The 16,144-nt window shown below is 41.9% G+C and overlaps 4 protein-coding genes and 1 long non-coding RNA gene across 8 annotated transcripts; all 5 read right to left on the reverse strand.

Moving 5' to 3' along the window:
- Positions 1–107: 107 nt before the first annotated feature.
- Positions 108–3,961, reverse strand: LOC145712224 (uncharacterized). Its single transcript, XM_081789910.1, has 3 exons — positions 3,829–3,961; positions 3,767–3,787; positions 108–375 (listed from the first exon to the last, which is right to left on the reverse strand). Exons 1-3 carry the CDS (start codon positions 3,906–3,908, stop codon positions 108–110), a joined length of 369 nt encoding a protein of 122 aa, XP_081646036.1. The 5' UTR covers positions 3,909–3,961.
- A 102-nt stretch (positions 3,962–4,063) lies between these two features.
- On the reverse strand, positions 4,064–4,855 carry LOC145706488 (uncharacterized). The gene is made up of 3 exons (XM_081783908.1): positions 4,737–4,855; positions 4,442–4,691; positions 4,064–4,397 (listed from the first exon to the last, which is right to left on the reverse strand). The coding sequence occupies exons 1-3, from the start codon at positions 4,806–4,808 to the stop codon at positions 4,171–4,173; spliced, it is 549 nt and encodes a 182-aa protein (XP_081640034.1). The 5' UTR covers positions 4,809–4,855; the 3' UTR covers positions 4,064–4,170.
- Positions 4,856–5,924: 1,069 nt separating this feature from the next.
- LOC145706430 (synapsin-3-like) lies at positions 5,925–9,484 on the reverse strand. 3 transcript variants are annotated; one of them, XM_081783834.1, is made up of 13 exons: positions 9,413–9,484; positions 9,205–9,319; positions 8,948–8,997; positions 8,792–8,897; positions 8,473–8,695; positions 7,501–7,596; positions 7,249–7,457; positions 6,974–7,025; positions 6,720–6,860; positions 6,507–6,534; positions 6,289–6,322; positions 6,156–6,242; positions 5,925–6,110 (listed from the first exon to the last, which is right to left on the reverse strand). In XM_081783834.1, the coding sequence occupies exons 1-13, from the start codon at positions 9,475–9,477 to the stop codon at positions 6,021–6,023; spliced, it is 1,296 nt and encodes a 431-aa protein (XP_081639960.1). In that variant the 5' UTR covers positions 9,478–9,484; the 3' UTR covers positions 5,925–6,020. The 3 variants fall into 3 exon arrangements, with proteins under 3 accessions (XP_081639960.1, XP_081639976.1, XP_081639967.1); XM_081783850.1 differs by lacking the exon at positions 5,925–6,110 and having other exon boundaries at positions 6,694–6,860; XM_081783841.1 differs by lacking the exons at positions 5,925–6,110; positions 6,156–6,242; positions 6,289–6,322 and having other exon boundaries at positions 6,345–6,534; positions 6,694–6,860.
- A 1,174-nt stretch (positions 9,485–10,658) lies between these two features.
- Positions 10,659–11,283, reverse strand: LOC145706540 (uncharacterized). Of its 2 annotated transcripts, none has more exons than XR_014134697.1 (3): positions 11,177–11,283; positions 10,906–11,133; positions 10,659–10,861 (listed from the first exon to the last, which is right to left on the reverse strand). It is a non-coding gene; the product is annotated as an uncharacterized LOC145706540 (long non-coding RNA). The 2 variants fall into 2 exon arrangements; XR_014134696.1 differs by having other exon boundaries at positions 10,902–11,133.
- Positions 11,284–11,429: 146 nt separating this feature from the next.
- Positions 11,430–14,183, reverse strand: LOC145706420 (uncharacterized). The gene is made up of 10 exons (XM_081783822.1): positions 14,000–14,183; positions 13,244–13,537; positions 12,775–13,036; positions 12,650–12,724; positions 12,431–12,604; positions 12,250–12,324; positions 12,067–12,201; positions 11,880–12,018; positions 11,797–11,839; positions 11,430–11,719 (listed from the first exon to the last, which is right to left on the reverse strand). Exons 1-10 carry the CDS (start codon positions 14,103–14,105, stop codon positions 11,430–11,432), a joined length of 1,593 nt encoding a protein of 530 aa, XP_081639948.1. The 5' UTR covers positions 14,106–14,183.
- Between the last annotated feature and the right edge of the window lie 1,961 nt (positions 14,184–16,144).

The following is a 16,144-nucleotide window of genomic DNA, read 5'->3' on the forward strand; positions in this document are numbered from 1 at the left end:
TTTTGAATAGTATTCGCAGCTAGCATCGCTACTTTGAGATCATTCGTTGTTGATATTGATTTGATGAGGTTCTTGCACTCGGCTAAAGATGCATTTTCAGCCATAAATTAGTATATTTGCCTTACCAAAAGAGGGTTAGTAGCAGCTTCGCAACAGCTCTTCTCCTCGAATTCATGAAATCTAAGAATTTTGTCGCAGTTTTTCGCAGGACACTTGAATCTTCGCCCTTCAAGCTCGTAAACTGGCAGCTTTTCAATAAAAGTCTGATCTTCTTCTATCGACCATTCGATTTCTTCATAACTTGGAAGTTTGAAAGCGCAGTTTTCACAGAGCAGGAGAACTGGGGCATCAATCCGGCAAAATGTGACTTTGTCGAACATATTTAGGCTTACCGCGGTGTTTTCTATTTTTCAGGCTCTTTTGAAAAATCTCCCCATACTTTCAGAACATATGCATCAAGACAAGCCTTGAAAAACTGCACTTGCAGAATTTTCGATATGAGTCATCTTACCCCCTTTTTTGGGGGATTTTTAGCAAGAAAAAAAGCACTAGTTTGATTAGAAGCGGCTTTTGAGTGCGTGCTAGATCGATTTTGATAATTTGATGCCTACCATGTGAAAGATAAGCGCAAGATGCATCGATACATATGAAATTTATTATTGCGGAGTACTTCCTTCATATGATTCTAGAGCTCCAAAGTTGACGCAAGCAGCCAGATACGAAAATCCAATATTATCAACTTCTGATATAAGCATGCTATGATGATGTTTTATAGCTCAAATTGAAGCTTATAAATTACTGAACAAAATGGTGTGGTATTTTTTTGACCAGCCGGTTGTGCTTCCGGTTCGTCGCGGTTCATACCCGGAAATAGGTCAAAATGTAGAAATATGTATATCAAATGAATTAATTTTCAACAGCGAATCTTTTGAACATATTCAGAAGTTCAACCGCCCGGTTATGATTGCGGTTCATGGTGGTTCATGGTGGTTCAAGCGCAGAAATGAACAAAATAGCAGCAATATGTATATCAAATTGAAACATAAATTAAGAACATTCATAAAATCATTTAATAAGCCCGAACCAACCGGTTGTTCTCCCGGTAAATGGCGGTTCCAAACGGTTCAAGCCGGTTCAAGCTAAAAACATGCTCAAAGTGGTTCAATATGGTTATCACATGTATTCATTTACAATAGCGAAGCTTTCTAGCATATTATGAAATTCAACCGCCCGGTTATTCTTGCGGTTCATGGTGGTTAATCGTGGTTCAAGCCCAGACATGAACAAAATAGCATCAATATGCATATCAAATTGAATCTTGTATTAAGTACATTCGTCGAATCATTGAATAAGCCCAAACCACCCGGTAACTCTCGTGGAAAAAGGCGGTTTCGGACGGTTCAAGCCGGTTAAAGCCGAATATATGCTCAAAGTGGTTCAATATGTATATCAAATGAATGTTTATTAAAAAGCACGTCTTTTGAAACTTTAACGAGATCCGGACGCGTGGTAAAACACTAGATATGCGCAAACCGCCCGGTTTTAATCGATTTTGTCTCTTTAAACGGGCAAAAATAAGGTAAGGCCAGGCCCGTTTATTCAATTCAGTCTGAGACGGGGCCAAGCCGACCCGAAGGAAATAAACGGGCCTGGTCTCCCCTTCGGGTCGGCTTGACCCCGTCTGAGACTGAATTGTATAACGGGCCTAGCCTGTCCTTCGGTTCGGCTTGGCCCCGTTGCAGACTGAATTGAATAAACGGGCCTTGCCTCCTCTTCGGATCGGCTTGGCCCCGTCGCAGACTGAATTGAATAAACGGGCCTGGCCTCCCCTTCGGGTCGGCTTGGCTTCGTCTCAGACTGAATTGAATAAACGGGCCTGGCCTCCCCTTCGGGTCGGCTTGGCCCCGTCTCAGACTGCATTGTTTAAACGGGCCTGGCCTCCCCTTCGGGTCGGCTTGGCCCCGTCGCAGACTGAATTGAATAAACGGGCCTGGCCTCCCCTTCGGGTCGGCTTGGCCCCGTCTCAGACTGAATTGTATAACGGGCCTAGCCTGTCCTTCGGGTCGGCTTTGCCCCGTCGCAGACTGAATTGAATAAACGGGCCTTGCCTCCCCTTCGGGTCGGCTTGGCTTCGTCTCAGACTGAATTGAATAAACGGGCCTGGCCTCCCCTTCGGGTCGGCTTGGCCCCGTCTCAGACTTAATTGTTTGAACGGGCCTGGCCTCCCCTTCGGGTCGGCTTGGCCCCGTCGCAGACTGAATTGAATAAATGGGCCTGGCCTCCCCTTCGGGTCGGCTTGGCCCCGTGGCAGACTGAATTGTTTGAACGGGCCTGGCCTCCCCTTCGGGTCGGCTTGGCCCCGTCTCAGACTGAATTGTATAAACGGGCCTGGCCTTCCCTTCGGGTCGGCTTGGCCCCGTCGCAGACTGAATCGAATAAACGGGCCTGGCCTCCCCTTCGGGTCGGCTTGGCCCCGTCGCAGACTGAATTGAATAAACGGGCCTTGCCTCCCCTTCGGGTCGGCTTGGCCCCGTCTCAGACTGAATTGAATAAACGGGCCTGGCCTTTCCTTATTTTTGCCCGTTTAAAGAGACAAAATCGATTAAAACCGGGCGGTTTGCGCATATTCAGTGTTTTACCACGCGTCCGGATCTCGTTAAAGTTTCAAAAGACGTGCTTTTTAATAAACATTCATTTGATATACATATTGAACCACTTTGAGCATATATTCGGCTTTAACCGGCTTGAACCGTCCGAAACCGCCTTTTTCCACGAGAGTTACCGGGTGGTTTGGGCTTATTCAATGATTCGACGAATGTACTTAATACAAGATTCAATTTGATATGCATATTGATGCTATTTTGTTCATGTCTGGGCTTGAACCACGATTAACAACCATGAACCGCAAGAATAACCGGGCGGTTGAATTTCATAATATGCTAGAAAGCTTCGCTATTGTAAATGAATACATGTGATAACCATATTGAACCACTTTGAGCATGTTTTTAGCTTGAACCGGCTTGAACCGTTTGGAACCGCCATTTACCGGGAGAACAACCGGTTGGTTCGGGCTTATTAAATGATTTTATGAATGTTCTTAATTTATGTTTCAATTTGATATACATATTGCTGCTATTTTGTTCATTTCTGCGCTTGAACCACCATGAACCACCATGAACCGCAATCATAACCGGGCGGTTGAACTTCTGAATATGTTCAAAAGATTCGCTGTTGAAAATTAATTCATTTGATATACATATTTCTACATTTTGACCTATTTCCGGGTATGAACCGCGACGAACCGGAAGCACAACCGGCTGGTCAAAAAAATACCACACCATTTTGTTCAGTAATTTATAAGCTTCAATTTGAGCTATAAAACATCATCATAGCATGCTTATATCAGAAGTTGATAATATTGGATTTTCGTATCTGGCTGCTTGCGTCAACTTTGGAGCTCTAGAATCATATGAAGGAAGTACTCCGCAATAATAAATTTCATATGTATCGATGCATCTTGCGCTTATCTTTCACATGGTAGGCATCAAATTATCAAAATCGATCTAGCACGCACTCAAAAGCCGCTTCTAATCAAACTAGTGCTTTTTTTCTTGCTAAAAATCCCCCAAAAAAGGGGGTAAGATGACTCATATCGAAAATTCTGCAAGTGCAGTTTTTCAAGGCTTGTCTTGATGCATATGTTCTGAAAGTATGGGGAGATTTTTCAAAAGAACCTTGAAAATCGAAAAACACCGCGGTAAGCCTAAACATATTCTTGGTGATCTCTCTAATGCTTTGTAAAAGAATGGAATAGAAAGCTAGAATTACCCGCATTCTTCACAATTTTGATCCGTACAAGTGTCGGAAAAGAAGAACTCTTCGGTGATGCTGAAATTTATTCTTTCCATGCGATGCTATCTCTCGATGTTTTGCAAATGAGAGCCCTAAATCCCGCTAGAACTTGTTTTTAATACAGTGAGTCTCTAAGACGTTTATATTTTTCACAACAATTGAGGTTATCTAGAGCCTTTTTATCGCATCGAAACGATCAAAAATCGAGAAATCAAAAAAATAAATCAAATTTATTTTCAGAATTTAAATAGTAGTTAGTACAGTAATCAGGTTAGTTTTCATCAGTCATTCGAACATGTTACTAAAGTCCTCGACTTTTTAACAATTGTGGCTTCCAGCAGTAGAGGTCGTGGAAACGTAGGCCTTGGCTCCTGAATTCTTCAATCGGCATTCGTTAGTGTTCTCGTTCCAGTCGTAGAGCATGCATTCGGGGATCATGTCGCAGATCCATTGGCAGCCCTCGACGGCAGCGGTGAATTTCTTGAACTTGGGGTCGAGATCTTGGTCTGCTCCTTGGAATTCGACCGCGCTCATCATACAGTCGTCTAAGAAAAGTTTGATTATAACCGGAAAAAAGGGAAAATCTTACTATCGCCGCACATGTGCGATCCAGAAACAGCATTGCTGTCCTCAGAGATGACTGGGGCATCATCGGAGGTGATCAAAAGACACTTGTGAGTTCCGTTCTTGTGACCTCGGACGTTTGAGTGACCGTGGTTGTCGTAGTGGAACGTCCAGTTTTTGCACTCTTCGTAGACGGTGCAGAGCTCCCAGCATTCCTTGGCGGATTCTGTGTAGACCATTTCGTTCTGGCTCTGGTTGGAGAACATGGAGATTCCCTTGAGAAACATGTTTATGGAAGGGTTGAAAAGATAAGATCTCACCTTGACATAGCAAAAGCTCTCCAAATTGGCTCTGAGAGGAAGAGCACCAGCCAAACCGTTTGCAAGGGCCATTTTTTGTTAGATATAACTCTATATTCTCTTTGAAAAATAAAGTAACAAGAGTGCTAAAATCAGGAGTTTTTATGCGGCCAGGATTGAGCCTGGCGCACGCGAGCAAAGAGCGCTCATGATGCGACACAACGTGGAGACGAGAGTTGTGTTATTACGATTGACTATCGTAATTTTAGAGGATGAGCGTTTGAAGGTGGACATCAGCACTGTTGGCGGATGTTGGCGGACACTATTTTTCCAAAGGTAAATTTTGATAAGCTATCGTATCAGCTCAAAAACATGGATTTTGCCTCCGACGATCCAAAAGTGGCTTCCTGACTTTCTATCCTTTCCAGTCATTTTTGATGAAAGTTGCGAATTTCTTTAAGACAGAATACAACAGAAGCTTTCTATAGCTTTCAGAGAATTATTGCTCTGCGGTCCCTTGGAATAGGGTCTAAAGAAAATTCTTTCCTAATGGCTAAAAATGAGAGTCTTCTCATTAGTAAAATAGCTAATAATAACTCTGAGAAGCAAATTCTCACACACGCCTTTGCAATTTGACAATGTCCATTTTTCACATTGTCGTTTTTGGGCAAAACAGATTGTTAGTTCTATGGGATAATTGACAGCAGTCGTCTAAGACAAAGACAGCCAGACTAAACCAGTCATCAAGCGGCTGAAAAAATCTTTTTATTTCAGTAATTTGAAGAAGCAAGCCTGGAAGGTTCCATTTTTAAAACGGATAATGACCGCTGTGTTTTTACGGAAAGCTTTTAATATTTACTCAGCGCTGAACGAATATTTTCGTGAACCTTTTTTTAGTACTCCGACAGCCACGTTGTTCTAAGCTAAAAATATTGGAGAAGACACGATATACATGAAGCGTTGATGATACAACAATCGAGCGCGATATTTTTATATTATTCTCAGAATTGATTTTTGTGTCAATATTTCAATGCAAACATAAAACGTTCAAAGAACCCGTATTTCTAAGTACAGAGAGGATTCTAGTGAACTCTAAATTTTCGAAATTCGAACCAAGATTGAAGATTCTAGTGAAACCTTAAACTCATATCAACTTCGTCAACTTCCGACTCTAAAAATTAAGCGTTCAAATTTATCAGTGTTCATCAGAAATCAAGGAATCTCTGTATTTTATTGATAATAAGGGTACAGACGAGGGATAATGGCAAGTTTTTTTCGTCGTCAGGAGAAGTTACTGTTTAATTATTATTTGTTGAAATAGCTCATGAAGGAATTTCGCATATCACGAATTTTTTCTGCGTTTTCGCCGTCCAAGGGGTTGGGGACAAATGTATTCTAGCAATGTTTTAGTACTCAGGTTCTTTCATGAAGCAGTCTTGCCTTTCTAGCCGAACTGGGCGAATTGGGCAACGATTGCCTAACTTTCGGGGTTGGTCGCTCTGGAGTACAGGGCTCACTCACCATTTTCTTAATTAAAAGAATAAGCTCTTCTTTGATAGAGGTAAAATCCAACCTTGTGGTGCGGATTCACGACCGTCTGCCCAGCACTAAAATCATATTTATTCGCATCAGTTATCTTCGTTACGTGATTATATAACTGTTAAAGTGCACAAGAAGAAAAGGTTAATAGAAGGCAAGAAGAGTAGTTTGGAGAATATAAAAGGGACAGAAAAGAGACAGAATGAAGAAAGATGTGGTAAACGGTGCCGGTTAGACATGACATAAACTCACTTTTTTGCTATCGACTGCGGCCGGCTCGCTAAAGAATACGTTAAAGATTGATGTTTGGAAAAATGCGCTTTAATAAACACACGTTGAATAGGTTTAACTTTAAAAATCAACATATAAGACGGGACGAATCAATTCTTAATTTTCATCGAAAAATAATCCTCTCACTTTATTTCAAACAAAAACATACATTACGCAACATATAATCCATTTTACCGAGCTCCATTTTCTTGACAATCACATCCGCAATCAGTGCTTCATCATTTTGAGCCGCTACAGTTTGTAAATTCAGCCAACTGCTCTCGACGTTCACGATGATATCCCGACCATCAGCAGTGTGGATCGCCCGTATTCCAGCTATTCGAAGAAAAGTTAATCAAGAAGACATTTTATGCATCGTCTGATATTGCTACTAGCAGATCATGTGCATGCATTTTTGATGCAATTATAGTAATTGATGCATTTCTTACCAATGTCAAGTCCACCAAATAGCTCGCAAACTGCATCTATCCACAGTTTATACCTTTTTAAGATGCTCAATGTTGCGAAAATTAGCTCAAAGCTGAGCAAACTTTTAGCTAAGCCGAGAAAGTTTGCTTATTAATTTTGTGAAGAAAAAAAACGTGAGGGTTTGTTTTTAAAGAGATTTTGATCTTTGTAGGTCACGGATTTTGAATTACACGATTTGACATAGATAACATCATAAACTCAAGATTGCGTCTTCTGCTTTGAGAGAGCATCCTTTCCTTGGAGTTATTTCAACGCGCTCGACCACAGGATTCCCTTCTTGAGGCGAGGTGCGGACATAGACGGAGTAGATTCCGCCAATTCGCGTGACGTGGAGCTCGTAAGCCGCTTTCACCAGTGGCTCGACCATGATGTAGTCGTCGATTTGTTGCAAGATTGGAATGATGTCTTCTACCTGTTCGCGGTTTCTAATCCGCAGTCGGGCGTCTTAGAAGTATTTTGGGAATTGATGATGAAGTAGCTTCGTTACCTGATCTATTTGAAGAGCTGACAATTGCGGGAAAGTCGCGGAATCGACGGAGACTATTAGCATTGGGCATAAATGTGGTCGTTGTCACGGGAAACTCTTCAAAAGAAAATGTTAGGCGGATTCTTAAGAATCTATTTGAGCGAATTTTGGGATGTCGAGCAGAATGGCCCGACCTACTCCCGCATGAGGGCGCCAGGTGCGCGGAGGACTCTGAATCCTCCGAACTTTGCGAGTCCAGGGAGAACTGATGAGTTGGCGATAAGCCCTAAATACGATAATCGAGCCTTCCACCTGGGAGTGAGCGCAGCAGGGGCGGACGGGATACTTTTGTTCTACCCATGTTAGTATTAATTCTAGAGGCGAGTAGGAGTGATGGCCTTCTTTCTATGAGACATATATATATCAGAAGAAAGCTTTTCGCGCACAGAACATAGATTTTACGGAGGAGCAAAACGAGAAAGCTACGCTCCAAGTCTTGGATCAAAAATTGATTTTGACGTTTGATTTAGATTCAGCGCAAAATCTTACCTTTGAAAAGTTTTTCTAGTTTATTTATAATTTCATAAAAATGTGCGCGAAAAATCAGTCTAACGAAATTTTGCTCCTGCAGGGGGTACTACGCAGTCAGAAATGATAGCGGTGTTTGAACAGAGATTGACACACTTCACGCTAGGATTAGGCGGCTTCGCGCTCCCTTCCTTACTTGCCCACCCGCTGAGTAATTCATGGAGGTTCTCCATCTGCGCTCCCCTGCGCACTCTCCTCCGGCGCCATGCTCAGGGCGCTCTTCAACCTCTTTTCCGTTCTTCCACCTCTTTTCCGCGCGCCCTCTTGCGGATGAAGGTCGGGCCATTATGCTTTTACCCCGAATTTTGAGCTGATCAACTTTAGCGAGAACAAAATAACAGCGAAAAAACAAGGGTTTTTCTATGTTAATTCTGAGATATACACTTTCTATTGGAAAGTAAGTACCTGCTCCAAATCGCATTCGTATCCTAGCAAGCTGGGCAAAAACCCATGGCGGGTCGAACATGTTATAAATTGAGTGGAGCGAGTTAATCGACGGAATCCCACCGAGCTTCAGTCCCAAAAGAACGCTTCGATGCTGCTTGGTCAATGGTTGTTGTCGGATGAGAATGAAGTCGGGGCGGAAACGAATTTCTTTGTTTTCTTCCCTGAGTTTTCTCGAACACGCCTTTTTTGAGGTTGGAAAAGAAAAGCGGATGAAAAGGTCACGGAAAAGCGACATGCGCGCACGTCAGGTTCTTAGATTGTCTGATCCAACCCAAACCTGGACCATGCCCTCATTAGTGGCGATAATAGTCAAATCATCGAACGTATGCTGCTCAACTCTGAATCTCATCCCTTGAACCGTCTTATTCGCAAAAGCCTTCCCCCTTGGGAGAGAATTTTACTCGCTGCTTATTGGAAAAGTTGTCGTTCTTACCAATCTGTCGCGCGATTTTCGATAACCAGTAGGCATTTTGACGACGAGTCCTGAAATAAACATTTGCATATGCGCAACTACTGTAAAATAAGACATACAGATGGACAGTGAGATGGATACGTGGGTTCAACTGGGGAGATGCGCTTATTTGAATATAATCGCCTGGGAAATGAGAATAATTGATTCTCGCCCAAGGGTAGATTCTTATTCAAAGAAACATGCTGTACAAATGAGCTTTAATTACTGATTCGACTTACTGTTTTTTGGCCGACATTGACAGCACTAGCCATGTTTGAAAGAAAATTAGATGCAGTAGAAGCAGCGTTCGACAAATTCGGCCCTGATGAGTGGGAAACTCTCTCGGCTGGATTGCTAAGAAAACGCTGTTTCAGATTGATAGAAATGCATAGTATACGTTTTCGATTATTTTTTAATAGTCTTTTGAGTCATATATTGACATATTACTTCATGATGCCGCTGAAGAATCCGGCTTTGCTTTTTTGCGGCTGATCGGTCGATTGTTGTGTCATTTCACCTTGTCTTTTAAAAGGGATGAAATATGCAGAGTCAAAGAAATACAGTGAACTCGCTTTTACTGTCAATTTAAGTGACGGTATTTAATTACGCAGTCGTTTATGAACTTGTGGCGCGTCAAACTTGCGGCTCCCTTGAGTCCCATCAGAAGCCGCAATTCGTCTTTACTAAGGGTGTACCCACTCAAAGATTGGGACAAATTTGAAATCGATGTGTTGCCTCAGGAGGCGGCTTTGTGACCACTCTTGGCTAGTTAATTATTAATTGCACGCTTTTTCTCTCCCTCCTCATCCCCTTTCCTTGATATTCCTGTGGAATCTGACGCTCTGCTTGCTAAAGAATTTGTAGTAGAACTCGCTGTTGGGACCATGTATCCATTAGTAGGAGCAGCGTCCATCGTCGAGGAGGGTTGACCGTCAGCGCCGGTTAAACCCAAGTTTGTCTCAGACAGTCTCTAGAATTATCTCTTTGTTAGAAAAGCGACCCTAGTTTATAAGGTTTATTTTTAATCGAATTAAAAATGAAGCGCTTTCTCTCAAAGAGAATTTCTCTTTTTCTACTTTTTTTCTCGTTGATTTTTTAAATTCCAAGAAGCTTACCCTTCTTATGTACTCCATGAATAATTCGTCTTCAAATTGTTTCTCTCGTTGTTGACGGGCAAGATTTGTCGACAAGGGATTTTTCCTGTGTCAATCGGTAAGGGAGCACGGCTCGCGAGCGCCTCGGCTATTTGGAGAAAAAGGGATTAGAAAACATAAGTCAAGCAATTTAGCCCATTCAGAATATACACTCATCAGTCAAAATTTCAATATCGATTGCGCGAAAAAAAGGTTCCGAAAAAAGGGCCCGAAACAATTTTTCAGGTCTAAAAGGGCTCGACCTCTCTATCCCCCAACCGGGCCTAACCCTAACCCTAATCCTTACGGTAAGGACCTTACCTTTTATTGAAGAAGAATCTCTCTAAATCACCAGCTTTTCATTTATGAAGAAAAGTTAACAACGGACAAGATATCAAAAAACGATAACACCAAAAACAGTACATAGATGCGTGTCGATGAGGGATGAGCACTAGCGGAGCGCCAGAGATCGATCGGGAAAATTGAATTGAAATGAAGTTGTCTTTTATCACTACAATTACTGTATTGCTCAGTATTACTTTTTGCGCTGTAATGAAATTGAGAACTCAAGGAACATTTTTTACGTGACTGTATTATCAGAAGCTGACTTGTAAAAAGGTGCCAAGACTTGATTTCGGCATTCTCACAATAAAACGATCGTCGATCGTTGATCGTGTCGCATTCAACGCTTGGAGTGTATGGCGGCAAAAGAGTCACTGTTGTTCTCGCTGTCGTGGACGTCGCTCAAAGCCTTCCGGATGATCTGAGAGGGTAATTGAATTGGATCCCTTTTTGGAACGTACTTACGGTATCGCAATTCTTGCCGTATCTGCCGCTCAATCATTGGCACCAATAACTGTTCCACTTATTCTCGCAATTCGCACTTCCCGACGCAAAGCATGGTTCCAGGATCTCGCATTTATTGAGCCGCGTGTACATGAAGTGATCCGTTTGATCCTGGTCGCCGAACACTTCAAAAGCCTCGGTCCAGTCGCAAGTTTCTTCGTTGCATTCTCGCTCAAGATCTACCGCTTGCTATTTTATTATACAAAAAATTAATATAAAAAGCATCTCTTACTCTGTCTTCTCAAAGAATGTACTGGCTTCCTCTTTGCTTATTTCTGGAATACCTCCGACAGCCATGGAACTCAAAGGAAAAATACTCAAAAACTTCCGTAAAACGTTATTCTTCGAAATAGCGCGTCTTTTTTGCTATGAAGCTTTTTAGATAATTGTTTTTGAGATGTTAGATAAGAAAAATTTTCCATCAGCAGAGGGACAGCCTTTCTGGGTCTCCGAAAATATTTTTTATTCAAACAACAATAACACCGTTATGTAACTGTATTATCAGAATCTGACATAGATGGAGCAAGTTTTTTTCTGAAAATGTGAATGACAAAATGAACAGTTGCACAGGCTCCTACGAACCAGCTTAAACATGTGGACCAGAAAGTAAATTTGCTCGCTTTATTTTCTTTCTCTTCCTCATCTTGAATCCGGAATGGTCCAAGAGTGACGATTCGTTCCGGATGATAGTCTAACGAAGAAGCTCTTCGTTTTCGCCGATCGGCAGAGAAGATAGGGTTGGTAAGATCGCCTAACCGACAGGTTGATTGACAGGCTGGGTCTTAGTAAGGGTTCTGTTTGTTAGTTCTTTGTCAATTGCTTAAATTTGTGAGAAAGTCTAAGGCTTTTAACCCGTAGCATTAGCTTTTCGCAAGTCGCAAATAATCACATCGCACTAAAACTTATGTCAGTCTTCGTTTGATAGTGATGATTGCCTGTATGTAGACGAAGTTGGAGCCGGGAAACCTCAGCGTCTTCGTTTCGAAGCGATCTTCCTTGTGGAGCCGTGGTTGAAGAAAAGTAAAGGAATCCGCGGGACAGCCGTTGTACATCATTGGATAGGAAACAGTGTTGCTAGAAAAAAATAAAAAGAATTGAAAAGTGAGTCTAGTGTGAACTAACTTAGGGTCGACAGAAGGAGCCGACCAGCAACTCTTCGTGAAAATGTAAAAATAATGCATTTGAGTGATCACCTCTGCACCGAGAAAGACGCGTTCGTTGAGTGATTTCGGCAGAGGAAAGGATTGAAATGGGTATCTTAGAATAAATTAAAGCATTATCTTCCACGCGTTTGTTATTTTTTACCTGGTCAGATAACTGGAATTCTCGTAGACATTCAATCTGAAGAGAAAATCGCCAGCGTTTTGAATCGCTCCCATTCCTCTTTCAAGGTCACTTATCATTATTGGTTTCACAAAATTATTTTTTGCTATAAAAATTCATCCTGTAAAGTGGTATTTAGATTTGCTGATGTTTTGAACCGTTCCCTGTTACCATAAAGTCCGAGATAACATAAACGGGCATAATTTCTGAGGACACCTCCCAACTCGTCTCATTCACGAACTTGTTGTCGATTCGACCAAGGCGATCAATCACACATCGAAATAAATAAATTTCTCCGTAGTCTCTGTAAACTCCCCCGGTCAATGCTGGTGCTCGGCTAAATTTCAAAGTGTTCAACTTTTTCTTCATGTCGGAAACTTACCTTAGGTTATTCTCATAAATGAACTTGGTCGGTTGGTTTTCGTCGTATCTCATTCGCGTTTCGCATTCAGTAAACCTGAAAGAATAAAACACTGGCTATTCTACTGGTAAGAGTAGAAAACTTACTTGTATGAAAAAACGACGCCCTGTTGATCCTCAAATGAATGTGTACAGGTCGCACTCATCATGTCGAAGCCAAGCAAATAGTCGCCAAGACTTGATTTCGGCATTCTCACAATAAAACGATCGTTGATCGTGTCGCACTCAACGCTTGGAGTATATGGCGGCATAAGTGTCACTGTCGTCGTTATTGTCGTGCTCGTTGTCGTTGTTGCTTGTGCTCCGAAGAAGCCTTCGCAGCCTTCTGGGCGTTGACACATGTAGCCATCTGAATTTTCGAGGTGAGCAATGATCAAATAACGATGAAAACACAGATTGCTTTTTCTCGGAAAATTTTATCCATAAAAACAAGAAAAGATTATTTTTAAAGATAAAAACCGGTTTGAACTGGGGGTGTTGGAAACAACCGGTCAGTCAGTAATTTGACCTTTGATGTACGGTCCTCATTGACCTCGAATCGCTCTATGGAACGTACTTACTGTATCCTTAACATCGCAATCTTTGCCGTAAAAGCCGCTCAAACATTGGCACCAATAACTGTTCCACTTATTCTCGCAATTCGCACTTCCCGACGCAAAGCATGGTTCCAGGATCTCGCACTGATTGAGCCGCGTGTACATGAAGTGATCAGTTTGATCCTGGTCGCCGAACACTTCAAAAGCCTCGGCCCAGTCGCAAGTTTCTTCGTTGCATTCTCGCTCAAGATCCGCAGGTTGCGCTTCTTCCGCAAGAGTGTCGTCCATTGCGGAAGGGTCGGAATTCATTCGCCCTAGAATAAAGTTCATTATGGTTCCATATTTTTAAGAAAAAAAGCTTCCAAAGATAACTAACTCTGTCTCCTCAAAAATGCACTGGCTTCTTCTTTGCTTATTTCCGGCAGACTTTCGACAGCCATAGCACTCAAAGCAATACTCAAAAATAACCGTAATGCCATTCTCTTCAAATAATTAGACTGACTTTCCCGGAAAAAGTTTCCGTTAAAATCTGCGTTTCTTGGAAAAAAATCTGCGTTTCCTGGAAAAATGAAAACCGAATAATTTCAGTTTCGAAATGTGTTTTTTAGATCTAAGATAAGACCTCTTCTTCCACGGTTATGATACCGAAATAAACCGCTGGTAGGTCCTTCTCTCTTAGCATGATCATAACGGCTTCTTGATGACCTAACAGGCTAAGATTTTTTAATCTAGCCAGCTCCTTATTTTTCAGAAAAAAGCTTCCAAAGATAACTTACTCTGTCTCCTTAAAAATGCACTGGCTTCTTCTTTGCTTATTTCTGGAAGACTTTCGACAGCCATATAACTCAAAGCAAAAATACTCAAAAATGATCCTAACGCCATTGTTTCTCTCAAAAATTGAACTGCCTTTTCCGGCAAAATCTGTGTTAAAATAGTTCGTATTTTGGTCGTGAACCGGTCGGAACTAGTATTTGAAACTGAAAAATAGGCTTTCAAATAGGTTGTTCCAAGCTGAACATGTTTTCAAGATGTAAGATAAGATTATTTTTTGTCATCTGCAGTAGCCATGTTAGAAGGCCCTTCTTCAAAAGTTAAGAAAAATATATCGCTGATTTGTCATTTTCTATGAGCAAAGTTCGCTTCTTCCCGTATGAAATTGTTTATGAGAAAATGTGGTTTATTCCGCAAAATCCAGTACACAAACAAATACTTGTTCAAATAGGCGGAGATCATAAAGCCGTTTTCTTCTCAATAACGATTCTCAGTTGCAACGAAAGACAGAAAAAAATGAGGTTCAAAAAGCCTCTTTTGCTGCTTTTCGCAGCAGTTTGCAAGAGTAGCTTGATAAGTCGAGATATCTGCGCAAGATGCAACAATCTTTCCCAGACGTCCAGAAGTCTTACGATGAGAGAAGTTCGAAACGCGGAAATTGATGACCTCTATCACGTCTTTCTTTTGACAGAAAATGTGGACCGCCCTTTTGCTCGTTTTGGGCGCTCGCCTTCTTATGGCTTGGATTATTATACTGATGCAGAGTTGAGCAGAATGGTTTGGGAAAATCCGCGTTATCCTTATGACGAGGATTTCGAAGTTCTAGTCGTTGCGGACGAAAATGGAAACTCAGGAATGCGTTAAACGCTAGTTTAGCTACCTCCTTTATTTGAAAATATTCAAAAACGCAATGAAAGTTTGCAATGCTGAAGAAAATCAATCTTCTAGTCCCTTGCTTTGCTACAACGGCGAGGATAAAAATGCAATTTCAAAGCTAGCTTTTTTGATATCATCAAAGCCTTTTCTCGAGCAAAACAGGCCTTACTCAATTTCTCCTTTCAAAATCACCGAACTTCATTCTCCAGAATGGGATCGAATTCCAGCAGAATTCACTCAAATTGGTAATGCTCAGTATCTCCAACGCTTTTCGCAGCTAAATGTAAAAGAAGATATCCTTGGTGTTTTATCGGAAGCCTGCCAGGCTGAAGACAGAGGTCATCAAACAGCAGAACTCGTCGAGCAACTCAAAGTTGCTTCGCCAGGCGAAATCGAAGCAGCCGCCAACGCCGCGCACTCTGTTTGCAATGACAAAAACGACCTTGACGGAGAAAAACTTCTCTTTGACGCGTTAATCTTTTGCAGACTGGACAAATGTTTATCTCAAGCTGTGAAACTTCAGCGAACTAATGGATACGCTGGCTTTCCAGATCTACTCATGAACAGTCTTTTCATCACTCCACAAACAGGGGAGAACAGTCTTTCAACTTTGAAGAATTTCTACGAATTCGCAAAGAACAGCTTTTCCCGAGACATCGAAAAACTGCTCCTAGGGAAGCTTATTCACGAGTTTTGTCAATTCAATTCGAATTGCCGGGCGACAAATGCTGTGAAAAACGCCGTTGAACTTCTTGAGAGGGGAATTTCTACATATTGTGATGCAGAAGAAGATCTAATCTACCTAAAAGCGCTTGGAAATGGAGGCGTTTTCAACGACATTACAGTCATAACAGAGCGCTGCGCGTTCAGTGATGACGAAGAAATCAGCTCGACAGCGATTGATGCTCTTCGACGAACAGAGTGCACGGAAGCACGATTCGAGTTCCTGACTGGAATCATGGAAGAGATCGACCACCTTGCTCCGGAGCGGCGGCAAATGGCCCTACTCGCGCTGTGGGAATGTCCTTCTATCGAACTAAGAGACTTTTTGATCCAAGCGAGTATCGAGGAAGAAAGCTCGGACATGCTCAATTTGATGAAAACCCTGCAACTGGATCACATGAACTTGATGGGAGCGAACATGTCTGACTTTGCAGCGCTCCTCACTGGAAACAGCTTCGTCTACAAAAACGATGTTATCAAGATTGAGAAGCTTAATCATCCGGGCTCCATTATTCTGAGACGACTGAACATCGATATGAACAAGTTTGTTA

Source organism: Oikopleura dioica, chromosome 1 (assembly GCF_907165135.1).
Source record: "Oikopleura dioica chromosome 1, OKI2018_I68_1.0, whole genome shotgun sequence".
Lineage (NCBI taxonomy): Eukaryota > Metazoa > Chordata > Appendicularia > Copelata > Oikopleuridae > Oikopleura > Oikopleura dioica.

Bases quoted from the DNA above. Each gene is read 5' to 3' on its own strand.
- LOC145706420 (XM_081783822.1), bottom strand. From the start codon at position 14,105: ATGGCGTTAGGATCATTTTTGAGTATTTTTGCTTTGAGTTATATGGCT. The intron at 13,037-13,243 runs GTACGTTCCATA...TCGAAAATTCAG, and splicing joins CGATGTTAAGGATACAGTAA to ATGGCTACATGTGTCAACGC. The intron at 12,325-12,430 runs GAACGGTTCAAA...CCTTGAAAGAGG, and splicing joins TCGGACTTTATGGTAACAGG to AATGGGAGCGATTCAAAACG.
- LOC145712224 (XM_081789910.1), bottom strand. From the start codon at position 3,908: ATGGAAAGAATAAATTTCAGCATCACCGAAGAGTTCTTCTTTTCCGAC. The intron at 3,788-3,828 runs GTAATTCTAGCT...ACAAAGCATTAG, and splicing joins CAAAATTGTGAAGAATGCGG to AGAGATCACCAAGAATATGT. The intron at 376-3,766 runs TAGGCTTACCGC...CCTAAATATGTT, and splicing joins GAGATCACCAAGAATATGTT to CGACAAAGTCACATTTTGCC.
- LOC145706430 (XM_081783834.1), bottom strand. From the start codon at position 9,477: ATGACACAACAATCGACCGATCAGCCGCAAAAAAGCAAAGCCGGATTC. The intron at 8,898-8,947 runs GTAAGAACGACA...TTCTCTCCCAAG, and splicing joins GAAAATCGCGCGACAGATTG to GGGGAAGGCTTTTGCGAATA. The intron at 6,535-6,719 runs GTAAAATGGATT...CGTATTCTTTAG, and splicing joins TGTCAAGAAAATGGAGCTCG to CGAGCCGGCCGCAGTCGATA.
- LOC145706488 (XM_081783908.1), bottom strand. From the start codon at position 4,808: ATGGCCCTTGCAAACGGTTTGGCTGGTGCTCTTCCTCTCAGAGCCAAT. The intron at 4,692-4,736 runs GTGAGATCTTAT...ATGTTTCTCAAG, and splicing joins AGAGCTTTTGCTATGTCAAG to GGAATCTCCATGTTCTCCAA. The intron at 4,398-4,441 runs GTAAGATTTTCC...AACTTTTCTTAG, and splicing joins ATCGCACATGTGCGGCGATA to ACGACTGTATGATGAGCGCG.